At 40.9% G+C, this 23168-nt stretch overlaps 1 protein-coding gene across 1 annotated transcript in view; it reads right to left on the minus strand.

Annotated features, from left to right (window-relative positions):
• Positions 1-6: 6 nt before the first annotated feature.
• LOC139761818 (ras GTPase-activating protein 3-like) overlaps positions 7-23168 on the minus strand; it is a 115842-nt gene continuing 92680 nt past the window's right edge. The window contains exons 7-8 of the mRNA XM_071686312.1: positions 17227-17428; positions 7-5537 (exon numbers count right to left, since the gene is read on the minus strand). Of these exons, the coding sequence (XP_071542413.1) occupies positions 5418-5537; positions 17227-17428 (322 nt within the window). The 3' untranslated portion in view covers positions 7-5417. The remainder of the gene's footprint in view (positions 5538-17226; positions 17429-23168) is intronic.

The following is a 23168-nucleotide window of genomic DNA, read 5'->3' on the forward strand; positions in this document are numbered from 1 at the left end:
GGCGATGAGAGAGCCTGGAAATGAGTAAGTTGTTGTTCGCTGATGATACAGCGCAGGTGACTGATTCAGGTGAGAAACTGCAGAAGTTGGTGTCTGAGTTTGGTAAAATGTGTGAAAGAAGAAAGCTGAGAGTAAATGTGAATAAGAGCAAGGTCATTAGGTTCAGAAGGGTTGAGGGACAATTTAATTGGGAGATAAGTTTGAATGGAGAAAAACTGGAGGAAGAAGTGTTTTAGATGTCTGGAAGTGGATTTAGCAGCAGATGGAACCATGGAAGCAGAAGCTTCACAGGGTGGGAGAGGGGGTGAAGGTTCTGGGAGCACTGAAGATTGTGGGGGAAAGCAAGAATGTTATCTCGGAGAGCAAAAATGGGACAACATTTTTATTCCCTATAATTTCTATATACATCCTTAACATCTTTTCTTTTTAATCAAAGAAAAAAATAATGAAATCTCTTCCCTAATCCTCCACACAACCTTCTGTTCCATTCTAAAATACATAAATACATCCAGTCTATCACACTGTCTCATCCATTTCAGCTATAACCTCATCCACTCCAGGTGCCTTTCCTACCTTCAATCTCATTATATTGCCTTTTTTACATCCCTTCTTGTTATAGGCCCCAGCACCTTTATCCTTTCCCTTCCATTCTCCATACCAATACATGTAACAAACGCTGCCTCACCTTCTCCTAAATTCATCAAATATTCAAAATACTCCTTCCATTTTCCTTTCTTTTCCTCCTTTCAGAAAGTTCAGCAACTCCCATTTCTTACTACTCACATTTACATTTCCACTCTTACATCCACCTATTTCCTTTTGGTCATCTTTCAGTACAATTTCTTTTTTTTCTTTTACATATTCGCCATTTCCTGCGTTAGCAAGGTAGCACTAAGAACAGAGGACTGAGCCTCAGAGGAAATATCCTCACTTGGCCCCCTTCTCTGTTCCTTCTTTTGGAAAAGTAAGAAATGGGAGGGGAGGATTTCCAGTCCCCCACTCCCTCCCCTTTTAGTCACCTTCTACGACACACAGGGAATACGTGGGAAGTATTTTTTCTCCCCTATCCCCAAAGATATTATTATCCTTAAACTTTTCACCCAACATTCTTCCAAAATCTTCACCTAGTCTTTCTTTGCTTTCCTCCACCAGCCTCTTAACATTCTGCTTACACATCTTACATGCTTCCCTCCTCCTTTCCAGATCTTCTACTGGTACATACTTTTCAAGCAATCAAACATGTGCTTTTTTTCTTTTCTTTCACAGGATTTCTAATCTCCTCCATCCATCATGCATTTCCACTTTTACTCTTATATCTCTCAACCTTGTGTCCAACTACTAATTCTACAACCTTAAACAGATTTTCTCTAAACATTTTACAAAGCTCATTCACACATGACAATCCCTACATTTACTGCACTTTCATCTAAACTTTCCATCACCTTTCTTCCATGTTTCTCTTTGCATTCTTTCTGATTCATCTTCTCTCTTGCCTATACTTTTACCTTTCCATTCTTTCTTTCTCCATACCTTCACAAGAGCTTCAAAATGGTCAGCATCTCCAAAGAATCCTCTCACAACTCTAGCATCCAGCACAACCTTTCTCAATCTTTCATCCACTGCCACATAAGCAATCAAAGCCTCTTGTTCTTCTCTTCAACCATTTCTCATGTACACATACATGTGAATCATCTTGTGGTGAAACAAGACGTTTGCAAGGAATAAAACCCCTTCTCAGCAAGACATCGACATGATACCTTCCACTCTCATTTACTCCTGGCATCCCTGATTCACCATTTTGCCAATATCATACATCCCACCTTTGAATTCATATCACCCATTACAACCACCTTCTTCTCCTTCCCAGACCCATTTATACAATCATTTACATTTGTCCAGAAATGCTTCATTTCATCATTACTTATGCAATCTTCACATTCAAAGGAGAATAAACACATATCCATGTGTACTTCAAAATTCTGATATTCCATGTCAAGTACATTATTCTTGATCAAATCCATCCATGCTCAGCAACACCCTCCCATACTCTGAATGAACAGAATCATTGCACATCCTTCTTTCTCTTTCCTGACAATTTTAAGTCATTCTCATCCATACCACTCCTTCCACACCTTAGTATAACTTGCATTCATCATTTCCACTTTCACTCCATACACTGCTTAATGAAATGGGTTTCCACCATTCCCAACATATTCAAACTATAACACTTAAAATTCTCCACAAGCTCCCTCTTTTTACTTTCACCAGTTAGAGCCAGAACCCTCAGTCTCTCATCCCTTTCCTTTGCCAGCATAACTTGGGACTAAGTGCTGCTTCTTAGCCTTTAATGCCTCACTCTTGACAGGACACTGGCAGAGAGCAGCTCCAGTACAATATTTCCCAGAGGCAAACATATACAGAAAATAAACAATGTAAGCAATATCAATTCTATTCCATTCTATTCTATATCTCTGATGCCCATTCCCTCCAGGAACTCTCATTAAGGGGGTGGCGATGGCAAAAGTCTCCACTTACCCTATCCTTAAATGCCTCCCTCGCATACACTATTCCACACATTCTTTCTTTATTTCTCTCCCTCCAGTATTCTTCCACTTTATTTCCCCATGGCACAGGTGGTCTTCCACTCACACCATCCTCTTTAACTGTACCATCATACACTCTCCTTGCGAACTCCATCTTGCTTTCTTTCCACAAGCCCAAACCACCTCAAAGCACTACATTTCACCCACTCCATAGTTCATTCCCTTTGCATTCCCTGCCATACCAAATCTCTCACACACCCCTTTATTTCTTTCTCTATTCCATTAAGTCTTACCACATGCTCTTCTCAAACACCACATTTCCACAGCCTGGATTCTTGACCTCCATGACTCATTCCAAGTCCACTTTCTGGCTGCGTAGGTCAGAGCTGGGAGAACTATGCTGTCCCTTATTTCTCTCTTCACTTCCATACTTACACCTCTACCCTTCAATATTCTATTGAGGGACTCGATAATTCTTCTACTCTGTACTCCTTTCTCCCTTATCTCAACTTCCACATCACCAAACTTACCAAAGACAGCTCCTGAATACTTAAATTCTCTCACTTCTTCCAGTCTTTCTCCCCACAGGTAGTAAACACAGTTAGTACACTTTCCTCTTTCACTCTACATGGTTTTGCAAAATCTATACTTTCCCTTTCAAATACCATCACTTTACATTTACCTTCAATTGCCTATGCTTACATACATCATTAAACACACTTACAACCTTCTGCAACTCCTCTTCACTCTCATCAACAACACAGTATCATCCACAAACAGGACTGCTGCCATCCATCATACCTCACCATCACACTCCATCTCTGCATCCCTTTCCCTTAGTTTTGCTTTCATCTCTCTTATCACTTCAATATGTATATCAAAAAACCACAGTGACATCATACAGCCATGCCTCACACCTACATGTATACCAAAACTTTTTCTCAACTCTCTGTCCACTCTTACACATGCATTTGCTCCTCTATAGGTTTTCACAACATTCAACAGTGGTCCCCCTACTCCATACATCCTTAACTCATACCACAAAGTATTTCACTAGACTCTGTCATACGCTTCCTCCAGATCCAATAAAAGCTGCATAAAACTTCTTACTTTTCACTAAACAATTTTTCATGGTCATCTTCACCACAAAAATCTGATTCATACATCCCCTACCTTTCCTAAAACCCCCTCGCTCCTCACTAATTCTGCACTCAATCACTTCCATCACACTATCAATTAACATTCTTGAATACACTTTTCCTGGTATACTCAACAGACTTATTCCCCTGTAATTGCTACATGCATCCTTAGCACCATTTCCTTTGAATCAAGGAACAATAACAGCTTTCATCCACTCCTCAAGCAGAACCTTCTGTTTCCATTCTAGATTACAAAGCAGATGCATTCACTCTACTACACTTTCTCTTCCATACTTCAGCATTTCAGCCATAATCCCATCCACTTCAGGTGACTTTCCTATCTTCACACTCATTATTGCCCTTTTTACCTCTTGTTTTGCTACAGGTTCTTCCACTTGAATCTTCTTCCTTCTATCCTCCATATCCATGAACGTTACATCTGCTGCACCACCTCCCACATTCATCAGTTCTTCAAAATTCTCAATCTTAATTTCTCTTCTCCTTTTGCCTCAGCTACTCCCCTTCCATACATCTCACATTAATGTTTCCACTCTTACATCCACCTCTTTCCTTTTTCACCTCATTTCAGTACAATTTCTTGTTTTACCTAAATATTTCACTCATTTTTCTTCCAAAATTTTAATCTACTTTTTCTTTGCTTTCCTCTATCAGCTTCTTAACATTCCACTTAAAAATCAATTCAAAACAGCTATAATTATACAAATATGACCTACTAACAAATAATAATGAATTGTCATATACAGTGGAATACAGTATACAAGAGCAAACTACCCAATTCAAATTAACCTAATTACCTGTAATTCTAGTTATCAAATATCTGTGACTGAACTTTTCCAACTTCACAATGATTGGTATCCTTACTCCAAGAGAGCATTCAATACCTGAAGTGTTTCTTTACATATTTATCTATGCACTGCGGATTTTAGTGTTTACGTCTTGGGTGGTCATAAAGACCAAAAATTACAGCACAGGAAAGCATCCTTTATTCATAATACTTTCATTCACTTTTTTTTTTTATCATCCTGAGACTAATTTCTACATATGAGACTAATGTTAACTAGGGCCTCTTTCTAAAGGCTCCTACAGTCCAAGATTGAACTACTTCTGGTAGCAGGGAAATGTACACACCTAAGTAAAGAATAAGCAGTTCTTTGATGAGACTAAGCTCCATATAATACAGCCTTGCTAAAGTGACTTTTCAATTGCAATATGCTCTTCTGTAGGCAAAGCCCAGTAACACCTAACATCATGTTAGTGGGGATAAATATTTTCAGTTTACATTCTACTGATATTTACTCTTTTTTGGAAATGAGCATCAAGCATAAACTGAGTAATCTTTGTAAATGAGATATAACAGAGAGAAAGGCAAGCAAGGAGCTTGGTTCACAAATATTCCCTTATGATCCATCCCTCATAATTCTCTTCAAACAAGTAGCTTCCCATACTTTCCTTTTCCTCCATTTATTTCCGAATCTTCTCATTTTGCATCATGTTCATCCTCTAAATCTACAGCTATGTTTATGGGCCATCCATCTTCAAAACTGGCATTGTTAAAGCATTTTGAATACTCCTATTACATACTCAGCTGAATGGATGGAACTATAAAATGACTAACGTCACTGCAAATCATGTAAGAATTCTAAAAAAAATGAAATACAAGATACAGGTATGATAAAGATTTCTAAACTCACTAAAACATTACATGACACCTTTCTTACATACTTGGAAAATATGTGTTTGCCTGTTCCTTAAGTTCCGAGAATATTTGGCACATAATCGGAGGACAGCTCAGTGCAGAGTTGATGATGGCCTTCAAAATGAGGCTAATATATTCCTGTAAAATACAAAAATAATCAAAAAAAGGGCCAAAGCAGTTAAACATTCTGAAGATCGCATCTTCAACAATACTATACTAAAGTACTTGATCAGAGTAAAATGAGTCATTTCAAAGATATCCTTATAGATCTATCAATTCATTTCTACACTGCTTGGATCTGAAACTGTTATTCTTCCTCTGTTTCTCTCCCTCCAGTATTCCTCCACCATATTTGCCCATGTCACAGGTGGTCTTCCACTCACACCAACCCCTTTAATTACACTATACACTCTCCTTGTAAACTCCCAGTCTTGCATTCTTTACACATGCCCAAACCACCTCAAAGTATTAAATTTTACCCATTCTACCACTCTACAATTCATTCCCTATGCATTTCTTGTCATACCACAACTCTCACACACCCTTTCATTTCTTTCTTCTAGTCACACCACATGCTCTTCTTAAATAATGTATTTCCACAGCCTGGATTCTTGACCTCTGTATCTCATTCCAAGTCCCTCTTTCAGCTGTATAGGACAGGGTTAGGAGGACTATGCTGTCCCTTAATCCTCTCTTTACTTCCACACTTACACCTTTAGCAATCATTAATTTAATAAGAGACCCAATGACTCTTCTACCCTATACTGCTCTCTCCGTCATCTATCCACACTCACCCAAGAAAGCTCGAAGATACAGGTTATACCTCTCTACTCCAGTGCTCTGCGGTCCAGTACGTTTTGAATCTGTCACCATTAGTTATTAGTTTCTGAAAAGTTTCTATCAAGGATGGAAGGCATGTGTGCGTGTAGGAAGAGAGGAAAGTGATTGATTCTCAGAGACTGTTGGTTTGCGGAAGGGGTGTGTGATGTATCCATGGTTGTTTAATTTGTTTATGGATGGGGTTGTTAGGGAGGTGAATGCAAGAGTTTTGGAAAGAGGGGCAAGTATGCAGTCTGTTGTGGATGAGAGAGCTTGGGAAGTGAGTCAATTGTTGTTCGCTGATGATACAGCGCTGACGGCTGATTCATGTGAGAAACTGCAGAAGCTGGTGACTGCGTTTGGAAAAGTGTGTGAAAGAAGAAAGTTAAGAGTAAATGTGAATAAGAGCAAGGTTATTAGGTAAAGTAGGGTTGAGGGTCAAGTCAATTGGGAGGTAAGTTTGAATGGAGAAAAACTGGAGGAAGTAAAGTGTTTTAGATATCTGGGAGTGGATCTGGCAGCGGATGGAACCATGGAAGCGGAAGTGGATCATAGGGTGGGGGAGGGGGCGAAAATCCTGGGAGCCTTGAAGAATGTGTGGAAGTCGAGAACATTATCTCGGAAAGCAAAAATGGGTATGTTTGAAGGAATAGTGGTTCCAACAATGTTGCATGGTTGCGAGGAGTGGGCTATGGATAGAGTTGTGCGCAGGAGGATGGATGTGCTGGAAATGAGATGTCTGAGGACAATGTGTGGTGTGAGGTGGTTTGATCGAGTAAGTAACGTAAGGGTAAGAGAGATGTGTGGAAATAAAAAGAGCATGGTTGAGAGAGCAGAAGAGGGTGTTTTGAAATGGTTTGGGCACATGGAGAGAATGAGTGAGGAAAGATTGACCAAGAGGATATATATGTCGGAGGCGGAGGGAATGAGAAGTGGGAGACCAAACTGGAGGTGGAAAGATGGAGTGAAAAAGATTTTGTGTGATCGGGGCCTGAACATGCAGGAGGGTGAAAGGAGGGCAAGGAATAGAGTGAATTGGATCGATGTGGTATACCGGGGTTGACGTGCTGTCAGTGGATTGAATCAGGGCATGTGAAGCGTCTAGGGTAAACCATGGAAAGCTGTGTAGGTATGTATATTTGCGTGTGTGGATGTATGTATATACATGTGTATGGGGGTGGGTTGGGCCATTTCTTTCGTCTGTTTCCTTGCGCTACCTCGCAAAAGCGGGAGACAGCGGAAAAAAAAAAATATATATATATATATATATATATATATATATATATATATATATATATATATATACTCTTTTCTTTCTTTTAAACTATTTGCCATTTCCCGCGTTAGCGAGGTAGCGTTAAGAACAGAGGACTAGGCCTTTTTTGGAATATCCTCACCTGGGCCCCTCTGTTCCTTCTTTTGGAAAATTAAAAAAAAAAACGAGAGGGGAGGATTTCCAGCCCCCCGCTCGCTCTCCTTTTAGTCGCCTTCTACGACATGCAGGGAATACGTGGGAAGTATTCTTAATCCCCTATCCCCAGGGATAATATATATCTTTTTTTTTTTTATACTTTGTCGCTGTCTCCCGCGTTTGCGAGGTAGCGCAAGGAAACAGACGAAAGAAATGGCCCAACCCCCCCCCCACACACATGCATATACACACGTCCACACACACAAATACACATACCTACACAGCTTTCCATGGTTTACCCCAGACGCTTCACATGCCTTGATTCAATCCACTGACAGCACGTCAACCCTGGTATACCACATCGCTCCAATTCACTCTATTCCTTGCCCTCCTTTCACCCTCCTGCATGTTCAGGCCCCGATCACACAAAATCTTTTTCACTCCATCTTTCCACCTCCAATTTGGTCTCCCTCTTCTCCTTGCTCCCTCCACCTCCGACACACACACATATATATATATATATATATATATATATATATATATATATATATAGTAAAAGCTTTGCGGAAAATGAAAGCCGGCAAGGCAGCAGGTTTGGATGGTATTGCAGTGGAATTTATTAAAAAAGGGGGTGACTGTATTATTGACTGGTTGGTAAGGTTATTTAATGTATGTATGACTCATGGTGAGGTGCCTGAGGATTAGCGGAATGCGTGCATAGTGCCATTGTACAAAGGCAAAGGGGATAAGAGTAAGTGCTCAAATTACAGAGGTATAAGTTTGTTGAGTATTCCTGGTAAATTATATGGGAGGGTATTGATTGAGAGGGTGAAGGCATGTACAGAGCATCAGATTGGGGAAGAGCTGTGTGGTTTCAGGAGTGGTAGAGGATGTGTGGATCAGGTGTTTGCTTTGAAGAATGTATGTGAGAAATACTTAGAAAAGCAAATGGATTTGTATGTAGCATTTATGGATCTGGAGAAGGAATATGATAGAGTTGATAGAGATGCTCTGTGGAAGGTTTTAAGAATATATGGTGTGGGAGGCAAGTTGTTAGAAGCAGTGAAAAGTTTTTAGAAAGGATGTAAGGCATGTGTACGTGTAGGAAGAGAGGAAAGTGATTGGTTCTCAGCGAATGTAGGTTTGCGGCAGGGGTGTGTGTGATGTCTCCATGGTTGTTTAATTTGTTTATGGATGGGGTTGTTAGGGAGGTAAATGCAAGAGTTTTGGAAAGAGGGGCAAGTATGAAGCCTGTTGGGGATGAGAGAGCTTGGGAAGTGAGTCAGTTGTTGTTTGCTGATGATACAGCACTGGTGGCTGATTCATGTGAGAAACTGCAGAAGCTGGTGACTGAGTTTGGTAAAGTGTGTGAAAGAAGAATGTTAGAGTAAATGTGAATAAGAGCAAGGTTATTAGGTACAGTAGGGTTGAGGGTCAAGTCAACCGGGAGGTAAGTTTGAATGGTGAAAAACTGGAGGAAGTGAAGTGTTTTAGATATCTGGGAGTGGATCTGGCAGCGGATGGAACCATGGAAGCGGAAGTGGATCATAGGGTGGGGGAGGGGCGAAAATTCTGGGAGCCTTGAAGAATGTGTGGAAGTCGAGAACATTATCTCGGAAAGCAAAACTGGGTATGTTTGAAGGAATAGTGGTTCCAACAATGTTGTATGGTTGTGAGGCGTGGGCTATGGATAGAGTTGTGCACAGGAGGATGGATGTGCTGGAAATGAGATGTTTGAGGACAATGTGTGGTGTGAGGGGGTTTGATCGAGTAAGTAACGTAAGGGTAAGAGAGATGTGTGGAAATAAAAAGAGCGTGGTTGAGAGAGCAGAAGAGGGTGTTTTGAAATGGTTTGGGCACATGGAGAGAATGAGTGAGGAAAGATTGACCAAGAGGATATATGTGTCGGAGGTGGAGGGAACGAGGAGAAGTGGGAGACCAAATTGGAGGTGGAAAGATGGAGTGAAAAAGATTTTGTGTGATCGGGGCCTGAACATGCAGGAGGGTGAAAGGAGGGCAAGGAATAGAGTGAATTGGATCGATGTGGTATACCGAGGTTGACGTGCTGTCAGTGGATTGAATCAAGGGTATGTGAAGCGTCTGGGGTAAACCATGGAAAGCTGTGTAGGTATGTATATTTGCGTGTGTGGATGTATGTATATACATGTGTATGGGGGTGGGTTGGGCCATTTCTTTCGTCTGTTTCCTTGCGCTACCTCGCAAAAGCGGGAGACAGCGACAAAGCAAAAACAAACTCACACCACATATTGTCCTCAAACATCTCATTTCCAGCACATCCACCCTCCTCCGCACAACTCTATCCATAGCCCACGCCTCGCAACCATACAGCATTGTTGGAACCACTATTCCTTCAAACATACCCAGTTTTGCTTTTGGAGATAATGTTCTTGACTTCCACACATTCTCCAAGGCTCCCAGGATTTTCGCCCCCTCCCCCACCCTATGATTCACTTCCGCTTCCATGGTTCCATCCGCTGCCAGATCCACTCCCAGATATCTAAAACACTTTACTTCCTCCAGTTTTTCTCTATTCAAACTTACCTCCCTATTGACTTGACCCTCAACCCTACTGCACCTAATAACCTTGCTCTTATTCACATTTACTCTCAACTTTCTTCTTTCAAACACTTTACCAGACTCAGTCACCAGCTTTTGCAGTTTCTCACATGAATAAGCCACCAGCGCTGTATCATCAGCGAACAACAACTGACTCACTTCCCAAGCTCTCTCATCCACAACAGACTGCATACTTGCCCCTCTTTCCAAAACTCTTGCATTCACCTCCTTAACAACCCCATCCATAAACAAATTATACAACCATGGAGACATCACACACCCCTCCTGCAAACGTACATTCACTGAGAACCAATCACTTTCTTCTCTTCCTACACGTACACATGCCTTACATCCTAAATAAAAACTTTTCACTGCTTCTAACAACTTGCCTCCCACACCATATATTCTTAATACCTTCCACAGAGCATCTCTATCAACTCTATCATATGCCTTCTCCAGATCCATAAATGCTACATACAAATCCATTTGCTTTTCTAAGTATTTCTCACATACATTCTTCAAAGCAAACACCTGATCCACACATCCTCTACCACTTCTGAAACCACACTGCTCTTCCTCAATCTGATGCTCTGTACATGCCTTCACCCTCTCAATCAATACCCTCCCATATAATTTACCAGGAATACTCAACAAACTTATACCTGTAATTTGAGCACTCACTCTTATCCCCTTTGCCTTTGTACAATGGCACTATGCAAGCATTCAGCCAATACTCAGGCATCTCACCATGAATCATACATACATTAAATAACCTTACCAACCAGTCAACAATACAGTCACCCCCTTTTTTCATAAATTCCACTGCAATACCATCCAAACCTGCTGCCTTGCCGGCTTTCATCTTCCGCAAAGCTTTTGCTACCTCTTCTCTGTTTACCAAATCATTTTCCCTAACCCTCTCACTTTGCACATCACCTCAACCAAAACACCCTATATCTGCCACTCTATCATCAAACACATTCAACAAACCTTCAAAATACTCACTCCATCTCCTTCTCACATCACCACTACTTGTTATCACCTCACCATTAGCCCCCTTCACTGAAGTTCCCATTTGCTCCCTTGTCTTATGCACTTTATTTACTTCCTTCCACAACATCTTTTTATTCTCCCTAAAATTTAATGATACTCTCTCACCCCAACTCTCATTTGCCCTCTTTTTCACCTCTTGAACCTTTCTCTTGACCTCCTGTCTCTTTCTTTTATACATCTCCCACTCATTTGCATTTTTTCCCTGCAAAAATCGCCCAAATGCCTCTCTCTTCTCTTTCACTAATAATCTTACTTCTTCATCCCACCACTCACTACCCTTTCTAATCAACCCACCTCCCACACTTCTCATGCCACAAGCATCTTTTGCGCAAGCCATCACTGCTTCCCTAAATACATCCCACTCCTCCCCCAGTCCCCTTACCTCCTTTGTTCTCACCCTTTTCCATTCTGTACTCAGTGTCTCCTGGTACTTCCTCACACAAGTCTCCTTCCCAAGCTCACTTACTCTCACCACCCTCTTCACCCCAACATTCTGAAAGCTCTTTAAGTACTTGAGCTAACTTCCTACTTCCCATGAAAATTACTCACACTTCATAATTATACAACTAAATCAGGAATAAATTTGAGTGAATTGAGAGAATGAATGCATTTTTTCCACTAAGGTAAATGAGAAACAAAAAAATCTAGAGTAATTATACACTTCCTTGACTGGCAAAAGAAAAAGCTCAACAAATATTTTGTACAGTAAGAAGATTCACTGGCCTGGTTTATATTTTCTTTCATTAACAAAGTTGAATGAGCAGTGATCAGAGTTCTGTTTACTAGTGGAATGTTTTACCAAATGCATCATTATATTGGATATGCCTTAGGAATATTAACAAGCACAAAACATTCATGTAGTCACATCCACTATGACACTTAACATCTGCAAGCACAGGGAGTGCTCATCCTCCTCGAAGGCTCAGACTGGGGAGTTTAAATGTGTGTGGATGTAACCAAGATGAGAAAAAAGGAGAGATACATAGTATGTTTGAGGAAAGGAACCTGGATGTTTTGGCTCTGAGTGAAATGAAGCTCAAGGGTAAAGAGGAAGAGTGGTTTTGAAATGTCTTGGGAGTAAAGTCGGGTTAGTGAGAGGATAAGAGCAAGGGAAGGAGTAGCACTACTCCTGAAACAGGAGTGGTGAGAGTATGTAATAGAGTGTAAAAAAGTAAACTCTAGATTGATATGGGTAAAACTGAAAGTGGATGGAGAAAGATGGGTGATTATTGGTGCATATGCACCATGGCATGAGAAGAAAGATCATGAGAGGTAAGTGTTTAGGGAGCAGCTGAGTGAGTGTGTTAGTAGTTTTGATGCACGAGACTGGGATATGGTGATGGCTGATTTGAATGCAAAGGTGAGTAATGTGGCAGTTGAGGGAATAATTGGTGTACATGGAGTGTTCAGTGTTGTAAATGGAAATGGTGAAGAGCTTGTAGATTTATGTGTTGAAAAAGGATTGGTGATTGGGAATACCTAGTTTAAAAAGAGAGATATACATAAGTATACATATGTAAGTAGAAGAGATGGCCAGAGAGCGTTATTGGATTATGTGTTAATTGATGGGCACGTGAAAGAGAGACTTGTGGATGTTAATGTGCAGAGAGGTGCAACTGGAGGGATGTCTGATCATTATCTTGTGGAGGCGAAGGTGAAGATTTGTAGAGGTTTTCAGAAGAAGAGAGAATGTTGGGGTGAAGAGAGTGGTGAGAGTAAGTGAGCTTGGGAAGGAGACTTGTGTGAGGAAGTACCAGGAGAGACTGAGTACAGAATGGAAAAAGGATGTAAGGGGAGTGGGGGAGGAACGGGATGTAATTAGGGAAGCAGTGATGGCTTGCGCGAAAGATGCTTGCGGCATGAGAAGCATGGGAGGTGGGCAGATTAGAAAGGGTAGTGAGTGGTGGGATGAAAAAGTAAGATTATTAGTGAAAGAGAAAAGAGAGGCATTTGGATGATTTTTGCAGGGAAATAATGCAAGTGACTGGGAAATGTATAAAAGAAAGAGGCAGGAGGTTAAAAGAAGGGGGCAAGAGGTGAAAAAGAGGGCAAATGAGAGTTGGGGTGAGAGAGTATCATTAATTTTTAGGGAGAATAAAAAGATGTTTTGGATGGAGGTAAATAAAGTGCATAAGACAAGGTAACAAATGGGAACATCAGTGAAGGGGGCTAATGAGAAGGAGATGGAATGATTATTTTGAAGGTTTGTTGAATGTGTTTGATGATAGAGTGGCAGATATAGGGTGTTTTGGTCGAGGTGGTGTGCAAAGTGAGAGGGATAAGGAAAATGATTTGGTAAACATAGAAGAGGTAGTAAAAGCTTTGCGGAAGATGAAAGCCGGCAAGGCAGCGGGTTTGGATGGTATTGCAGTGGAATTTATTAAAAAAGGGGGTGACTGTATTCTTGACTGGTTGGTAAGGTTATTTAATGTATATGTATGACTCATGGTGAGGTGCCTGAGGATTGGCGGAATGCTTGCATATTGCCATTGTACAAAGGCAAAGGGGATAAAAGTGAGTGCTCAAATCACTGAGGTATAAGTTTGTCGAGTATTCCTGGGAAATTATATGGGAGGGTATTGACTGAGAGGGTGAAAGAATGTACGGAGCATCAGACTGGGGAAGAGCAGTGTGGTTTCAAAAGTGGTAGAGGATGTGTGGATCAGGTGTTTGCTTTGAAAAATGTATGTGAGAAATACTTAGAAAAGCAAATGGATTTGTATGTAGCATTTATGGATCTGGAGAAGGAATATGATAGAGTTGACTGAGATGCTCTGTGGAAGGTATTAAGAATATATGGTGTGGGAGGCAAGTTGTTAGAAGCAGTGAAAAGTTTTTATCGAGGATGTAAGGCATGTGTACATGTAGAAAGAGAGGAAACTTATTGGTTCTCAGTGAATGTTAGTTTACGGCTGGAATGCGTGATGTCTCCATGGTTGTTTAATTTGTTAGGGAGGTGAATGCAAGAGTTTTGGAAAGGGGCAAGTATGCAGTCAGTCTGTTGTGGATGAGAGAGCTTGGGAAGTGAGTCAGTTGCTGTTCGCTGATGATACAGCGCTGGTGGCTGATTCGGGTGAGAAACTGCAGAAGCTGGTGATTGAGTTTGGTAAAGTGTGAGAAAGAAGAAAGCTGAGAGTAAAGGTGAATAAGAGCAAGGTTATTAGGTACAGTAGGGTTGAGGGACAAGTCAACTGGGAGGTAAGTTTGAATGGAGAGGGACTGGAGGAAGTGAAGTGTTTTAGATATCTGGGAGTGAATTTGGCAATGGATGGAACCATGGAAGCGGAAGTGAATCATAGGGTGGGGGAGGGGGCGAAAGTTCTGGGAGTGTTGAAGAATGTGTGGAAGTCGAGAATGTTATCTTGGAAAGCAAAAATGGGTATGATTGAAGGGATAGTGGTTCCAACAATGATATATGGTTGCGAGGTGTGGGCTATAGATAGAGTTGTGCGGAGGAGGGTGGATGTGCTGGAAATGAGATGTTTGAGGACAATATGTGGTGTGAGGTGGTTTGATCAAGTAAGTAATGAAAAGGTAAGAGAGATGTGTGGTAATAAAAAGAGTGTGGTTGAGAGAGCAGAAGAGGGTGTTTTCAAATGGTTTGGTCACATGGAGAGAATGAGTGAGGAAAGATTGACAAAGAGCATATATATGTCACAGGTGGAGAGAACGAGGAGAAGTGGGAAACCAAAGTGGAGATGGAAAGATGGAGTGAAAAAGATTTTGAGTGATTGGGGCCTGAACATGCAGGAGGGTGAAAGGCCTGCAAGGAATAGAGTGAATTGGAGCAATAAGGTATACCGGGGTCGACATGCTGTCAATGGATTGAACCAGGGCACTTGAAGTATCTGGGGTAAACCATGGAAAGTTTTGTGAGGCCTGGATGTGGAAAGGGAGCTGTGGTTTTGGTGCATTATACATGACAGATAGAGACTAAGTGTGAACGAATGTGACCTTTGTTGTCTTTTCCTAGTGCTACCTCGTGTACATGCGGGGGAAGGGGGTTGTCATTTCATGTGTGGCGGCGTGGCGATGGGAATGAATAAGGGCAGACAGTATGAATTATGTACATGTATATATGTATATGTCTGTGTGTGTATATATATATATGTATACGGTGAGATGTATAAGTATGTATATGTGCGTGTGTGGACGTGTATGTATATACATGTGTATGTGTTTGGGTTGGGCCATTCTTTTGTCTGTTTCCTTGCGCTACCTCGCTAACATGAAAGACAGCGACAAATTGTAATAAATAAAACAAATCCATAAGGTAGGGGAAAAAGAATTCTACCTCTGTATTCCATGCGTGTTGTAGATGTCGACTAAAAGGGGAGGGAGTGGGGGTCAGGATATCGTCTTCAATATTTATTTTTCCAAAATAAGACACAGAAGGGGGCTAAGTCCTCAGTTCTTAATGCTACCTCATGAAAAGGTGAATATATATGAAATATTCTATCTATCATACTTGAATGTCGTTTCCCACATCAGAGAGATAGCACCAAGAAACAGAAGAAGAAAGACCCATTCACACATATATACATACACACCCATACATGTACATATACATACATATACATATCAACATAAAAATATATACATGGAAAGACACATATATACACATGTACATATTCATACTTGCTTGCCTTCAACCATTCCTGGTACCATCCCGCCCCACAGGAGACTTCGTTGCCTCCCTCTGCATCAGCAAGTTGGTGCCAGGAAAACAGAAACAAAAAATGCCATATTTGTTCACACTCAGTCTCCAGCTGACATGTGTAATGCATCAAAACCATAACTCCCTGTCCACAGATACACATATCAACATATACACAAATACATGCATATACATACCCATACACAGACATATACATATATACACATGTATATATTCATAACTGCTTGCTTTCAATCCATTCCCAGTGCCACCCCGCCCCACAGGTTGCAGCAATCGCTGACCTCCCACTCTTCAGCAGGGTATTGCCAGGAAAATAGACAAAAAAGACTACATTCATTCACACTCAGTCTCTAGCTGTCATATGTAATGCACCGAAACTACAGCTCCCTATCCACATTCAGGCCCCAAAGACCTTTCCATGGTTCACCCCAGACGTTTCACATGCCCTGGTTCAGTCCATTGACAGCACATCAACCCATGTATACCACATCATTCCAATTCACTCTATTCCTTGCATGCCTCTTACCTTCCTGTATGTAGAGGCCACGATCACGGAAATCTTTTTCACTCCATCCTTCCACCTCTAATTTGGTCTCCCGCTTCTCCTTCTTCCCTCCACCTCTGACACATGTATCCTCTTTGTCAACCTTTCCTCACTCATTCTCTCCACATGTCCAAACCATTTCAAATCACCCTCTTCTGCTATCTTAACCACATCCTTTTTATTACCAAATCTCTCTTACCCTTTCATTACTTACCCGATCAAACCACCTCATATCACACATTGTTCTCACATATCTCATTTCCAACACATCCACCCTCCTCCGTACAACTCTATCTATGGACCATGCCTTGCACCCATGTAATATTGCTGGAACTACTATTCCTTCAAACATACCCATTTTTGCTCTCCAAGATAAAGTTCTCTTCTTCCACCCATTCTTCACTGCTTCCACAACCTTCACCCCCTCCCCCACCCCTAGATCTGGGCCTCAGCTGCCCAAGCCATCTCAGTTAACATAAAAAAAAAGGTAATTCAGTCCTTAGGTCAGATTGTTTACCAGAGGCTATTACTGAAATGCTGCCTTACTGTTGTGATGGGGCTGTCTAATGTCTTTCCTTTGAATTATGTTCAAATTCTATCATGAAGGAAAGCCAATTACACAATACTTAAAAGATTTACCAAAGAGCTCACCCCACCCGTCGTAATGAAATGAAAACCTAGGATAATCACCCAAAGACTAACCTGTATACATAGTTGATATCAATTCTCCTCTTAAGTTACATACCTTCAGATTAGATAGATTCACTTCTCGACTCTCTCCCTGCTGGAGTTTGGTGGGGTCAATTTCACAAGGCTTTCTTTCCCTGAAGATCAAATCTAATGTTGGCTTAAGTGTAGAGCGCAAGTAGTGATGCCCAACAAGTTTCATGAGCTCATCAATACACTTTGAAACAAGTGTATTTCCACGAAAAATTGTGTTTGTGTCCCTGTGACAGAAGTGAAGCATTACAAAAAATCCATAATAAATCTATGCACATAAGCCACATAAACGATTTATATTCTATGTATATATATATATAGAATATGCCAAGAAGAGAAATTTGCTGCCAATTTTTCTTTCTAACCATAAATATTTCATCAAACATTTCTATCTTATGTTACTCAAAACTCTTAACTTGGAGCATTAAAGAAAAAAAATTCATGAACAATATAGATGCTAAACAATACATCAAAACAAAAACTTAGGATCCAAACCAAGTGCTCAGCACTTTCTGACTACTGACTGTTGTTTTACATTACTCACCAAGACCTTATAATATCTGTAAAACTTTTTACAGTGTACAGCTCTGAAAGAGAAATGCCCTTGTTCGTGGGTTTTCATTCATCCATTTGTTTATATTCATCCCATAACTAATTTCTATGAAAGAGTCCTGGTGTTACCACAAATATCTTTTTCAAGCTCTTGCAGCCTAGGCTGCACTACTTCCAGTGGAATGGAAAAGTGGACTCCTTTAAAGTGAGAAGTTCTTTGATGAGACTGTCCTACCAATGATATTACTTTGCCAAACATGACTCTTCATTTGTAATGTAATCTCTTGCAGACAGAGAACAGTAACATCTTGTTCGAGTCATATACACATAAGATTTCCATCACCTACGGACACACATGGATGGAAGCATGTGAATACTGCATGCATAATGTAGGTGTCATCTGACTCTAACTGCCTGAGGTTGTATCTTGAGTCAAAAGTCACCTACAGTGAAGCTGTATCTATCATAAGTTGATGAGAGGGAGTAAAGTCTTGTCGAGGAATTTCTCACTCTAGTTGGAGTCACTCAATTTCCTTTTAATGAGTGTAATGCAGCCTTAAAAGGCTGGAAACCCACAGAAGGGGTACAAAGGATTAAGGATAATAATAACAATACATATCCATCGTGCAATCCCATAACCTATCTTATTTTTCTATACTTGATTTCCGTTTCCCACAATAGCAAGGTAGCACCTAAAACAGAAGAAGAAAGCCCACATCTGTTCATATCCATTCTCTAGGTTTCATGTGTAATGTACTGAAATCACAGCTCCCAACCCAAAACTAGGCCCCACAGATTTTTCTGTGGTTTAACCTAGACGTTTCACATGCCCTAGTTCAGTCCAGTGACTATAGCTAGTCAACTGCAGTATAACACATCATTCCAATATGCTCTATCCTATGCATGCCTTTCACCCTCCTACATGTTCAAGCCCCAATTGCTCAGAATCTTTTTCACTCCATCCTTCTATCTCCACTTTGGTCTCCCTGTTCTCCATGTTCCCCCATTTCAGACACATTATATGTCCAAACCATTTCAACAAACCCTTTTCTGTTCTCTCAACCATTCTCTTTTTATTACTATACATCTCTCTTACCATTTCATTACTTAATCAACCATCTCACAACACACATTGTCCTGAAACATTTCATTTGCAACACATCCACCCTCTTCCACATAGCCTTATCTAGAGCCCATTCCTTGCATCCATATATAATATTGTTGGTACTACTATACCTTCAAACATACCTATCCTTGTCCTCCCGGATAATGTTCTCTCTTTCCCTATATTCACCATCACTGACAGAATCTTCAGCTCCTCCCCTACCCTATGATTCATTTCCATTTCAATGGTACCATTCACTGCTATGTCCACTCCCAGGTATCTAAAACACTTCACTTCCTCCTATCTCTCTCCATTCAAATTCACACCCAAACTAACTTGTCCCTCAACCCTGCTACTGTAAACTGAATAACCTTCTTTTTATTCACATTTACTCTCAATTTTCTCCTTTCTCACACTTTTCCAAATCAGTCATCAACTTCTGCAGTTTCTCACTCAAATCCATCACCAGTGCTGTATCAACATGAAACAACTAACTCATTTCCCAGGCCCTCTCATCCCAACAGACTGCATACTTGCCCCTCAACCCAAAACTCTCAAATTTACTGTCCTCACCAACATTTACTTTCAACTTTTTTCTTTCACACACTTTACCAAACTCAGTCACCAACTTCTGCAGTTTCTGACTGAATCAGCCACCAGTGCTGTATCATCAGCGAACAACAACTGACTCACTTCTCAAGCCCTCTCATACACAACAGACTGCATACTTGCTCCTCTTTCCAAAACTCTTGCATTCACTTCCATAACTACCTGATCCATAAACAGTTTAAAAGACCATGGAGACATCATGCATCCCGTCGCAAACTGCCATTCATTGCCTTTTCCAGATCCATAAATGCTACATACAAATCCATCTGTTTTTCTAAGTATTTCTAACATACATTATTCAAAGCAAACACCTGATCCACATATCCAGAGCCACTTCTGAAACCACACTGCTCTTCCCCAATCTGATGCTCTGTTCATACCTTGATCCTCCCATATAATTTCCCAGGAATACTCAACAAACTTATATCTCTGTAATTTGAACACTCATCTTTATCCCCTTTGCCTTTATACAATGGCACTATGTATGCATTCTACCAATCCTCAGGCAATCCACCACGAACCATACATATACTGAATATCCTTAGCAAGCAATCAAAAATACAGTCTTCCCTTTTTTAATAAATTCCACTGCAATACCATCCAAACCCAATGCCTTGCACTATTTTTAACCTCTTGCACCTTTCGCTTGACCACCTGCCTCATTCTTTTATATATCTCACAGTCATTCACAGTACTTCCCTGTAAAAATCATCCAAATGCCTCTATCTTCTCTTTCAATAACAATCTTATATCTTCATCCCACCACTCACTACCCTCTCTAATCTGCCAACCTCCCATCTTTCTCATGCCACAAGCATGTTTTGTGCAAGCCATCAATGCTTTCTTAAATACATACCAGTCTTACCCCACTCCCCTTACGTCATTTGCTCTCACCTTTTTCCATTCTACACTCAATCTCTCCTGATACTTCCTGGCACAAGTCTCCTTTCCAAGCTCACTTACTCTCACCACTCTCTTCACCCCAACATTCTTTCTTCTTTTCTTTTATCCCTGGGGATAGGGGAGAAAGAATACTTCATACATATTCCCCACGTCGTACAAAGCAACGAAAGGGGACATGAGTGGGGGCTAGAAACCTTCCCCTCCTTGTATCTTAAAGACCTTCTAAAAGAGGAAACAGAAGAAGTCATGCGGGGAGTGCTCATCCCTCTCGAAGGTTCAAATTGGGCTGTCTAAATGTGTGTGGATGTAACCAGGATGAGAAAAAAAGGAGAGACAGATAATACGTTTTAGGAAAGGAACCTGGATGTTTTGGCTCTGAGTGAAATAAAGCTCAAGAGTAAAGGTGAAGAGTACTTTCATAATGTCTTGGGAGCAAAGTCAGGGGTTCGTGAGAGGACAAGAGCAAAGGAGGAGTAGCACTACTCCTGAAGCAGGAGCTGTGGGAGTATGTGATAGAGTGTAAGAAAGTAAATTCTAGATTGATATGGGTAAAACTGAAAGTGGATGGAGAGAGATGGGTGATTATTGGTGCCTATACACCTGGTCATGAGAAGAAAGATCATGAGAGGCAAGTGCTTTGGGAGAAGCTGAGTGTGTGTGTTCGCAGCTTTGATGCACGAAACCAGATCATAGTGATGGGCGATTTGAATGCAAAGGTGAATAATGTGGCAGATGAGGGTATAATTGGTGTACATGGGGTGTTCAATGCTGCAAATAGAAACAGTAAAGAGCTTGTCAACTTGTGTGCTGAAAAATAACTGGTGACTGGGAATACCTGGTTTAAAAAGAGATATACACAAGTATACGTATGTCAGTAGGAGAGAAGGCCAGAGAGCATTATTGGATTGCTTGTTAATTGACAGGTGAGTGAAAGAGACACGTTTGGATGTTAATGTGCTGAGAGGGGCAACTGGAGGAATGTCTGATCATTATCTTGTGGAGGCAAAGGTGAAGATTTGTAGAATCAATACACCCTCTTCTGCTCTCTCAACCACACTCTTTTTATTACCACACATTTCTCTTACCCTTTCATTACTTTCTTGATCAAACCACCTCATACCACATATTGTCCTCAAACATCTCATTTCTAACACATCCACCCTCTTTCGCACGACCTTATCTATAGCCCATGCCTCACAACCATATAACATCGTCGAAACCACTATTCCTTCAAACATATCCATTTTTGCTCTCCAAGATAATGTTCTCGCCTTCCACACATTCTTCAATGCTCCCAGAACCTTCACCCACTCCCCCACCCTGTGACTCACTGCTGCTTCTATGATTCCATCCGCTGCTAAATCCACTACCAGATATCTAAAACACTTCACTTCCTCCAATTTTTCTCCATTCAAACTTATCTCCCAATTGACTTGTCCCTCAACCCTACTGAACCTAATAACCTTGCTCTTATTCACATTTACTCTCAGCTTCTTCTTTCACACACTTCACCCAACTCAGTCACCAACTTGTGCAGTTTCTCATCCAAATTAGCCACCAGCACTGTATCATCAGCGAACAACAACTAACTCACTTCGCAAGTCCTCTCATCCACAACAGAATGCATATTTGCCCCTCTTTCCAAAATTCTTGCATTCACCTCCCTAACAACCCCATCTAAAAACAAATCAAACAATCATGGAGAAGTCATACACCCGACGCAAATCGACAATCACTGGGAACCAATCACTTTCCCCTCTTCCTACTCGTACACATGCTTACAACCTCGATAAAAACTTTTCATTGCTTCTAGCAACTTACCTCCCATAGCATATACTCTTAATATCTTCCACAGACCATCTCTATCAACTCTATCATATGCCTTCTACAGACCCATAAATGCTACATACAAATCCATCTGATTTTCTAGGTATATATATATATATATATATATATATATATATATATATATATATATATATATATATATATATATATATATATTTTTTTTTAAACTATTCGCCATTTCCCGCGTTAGCGAGGTAGCGTTAAGAACAGAGGACTGGGCCTTTTTCGGAATATCCTCACCTGGCCCCCTCTGTTCCCTCTTTTGGAAAATTAAAAAAAAAAAATGAGAGGGGAGAATTTCCAGCCCCCCGCTCCCTCCCCTTTTAGTCGCCTTCTACGACACGCAGGGAATACGTGGGAAGTATTCTTAATCCCCTATCCCCAGGGAATGAGTATTTTGAAGGTTTGTTGAATGTGTCTGATGACAGAGTGGCAGATATAGGGTGTTTGGGTCGAGGTGGTGTGCAAAGTGAGAGGGTTAGGGAAAATGATTTGGTAAACAGAGAAGAGGTAGTAAAAGCTTTGCGGAAGATGAAAGCCGGCAAGGCAGCAGGTTTGGATGGTATTGCAGTGGAATTTATTAAAAAAGGGGGTGACTGTATTGTTGACTGGTTGGTAAGGTTATTTAATGTATGTATGACTCATGGTGAGGTGCCTGAGGATTGGCGGAATGCTTGCATAGTGCCATTGTACAAAGGCAAAGGGGATAAGAGTGAGTGCTCAAATTACAGAGGTATAAGTTTGTTGAGTATTCCTGGTAAATTATATGGGAGGGTATTGATTGAGAGGGTGAAGGCATGTACAGAGCATCAGATTGGGGAAGAGCAGTGTGGTTTCAGAAGTGGTAGAGGATGTGTGGATCAGGTGTTTGCTTTGAAGAATGTATGTGAGAAATACTTAGAAAAGCAAATGGATTTGTATGTAGCATTTATGGATCTGGAGAAGGCATA

The sequence above is a fragment of the Panulirus ornatus genome, chromosome 3, assembly GCF_036320965.1.
Source record: "Panulirus ornatus isolate Po-2019 chromosome 3, ASM3632096v1, whole genome shotgun sequence".
NCBI lineage: Eukaryota > Metazoa > Arthropoda > Malacostraca > Decapoda > Palinuridae > Panulirus > Panulirus ornatus.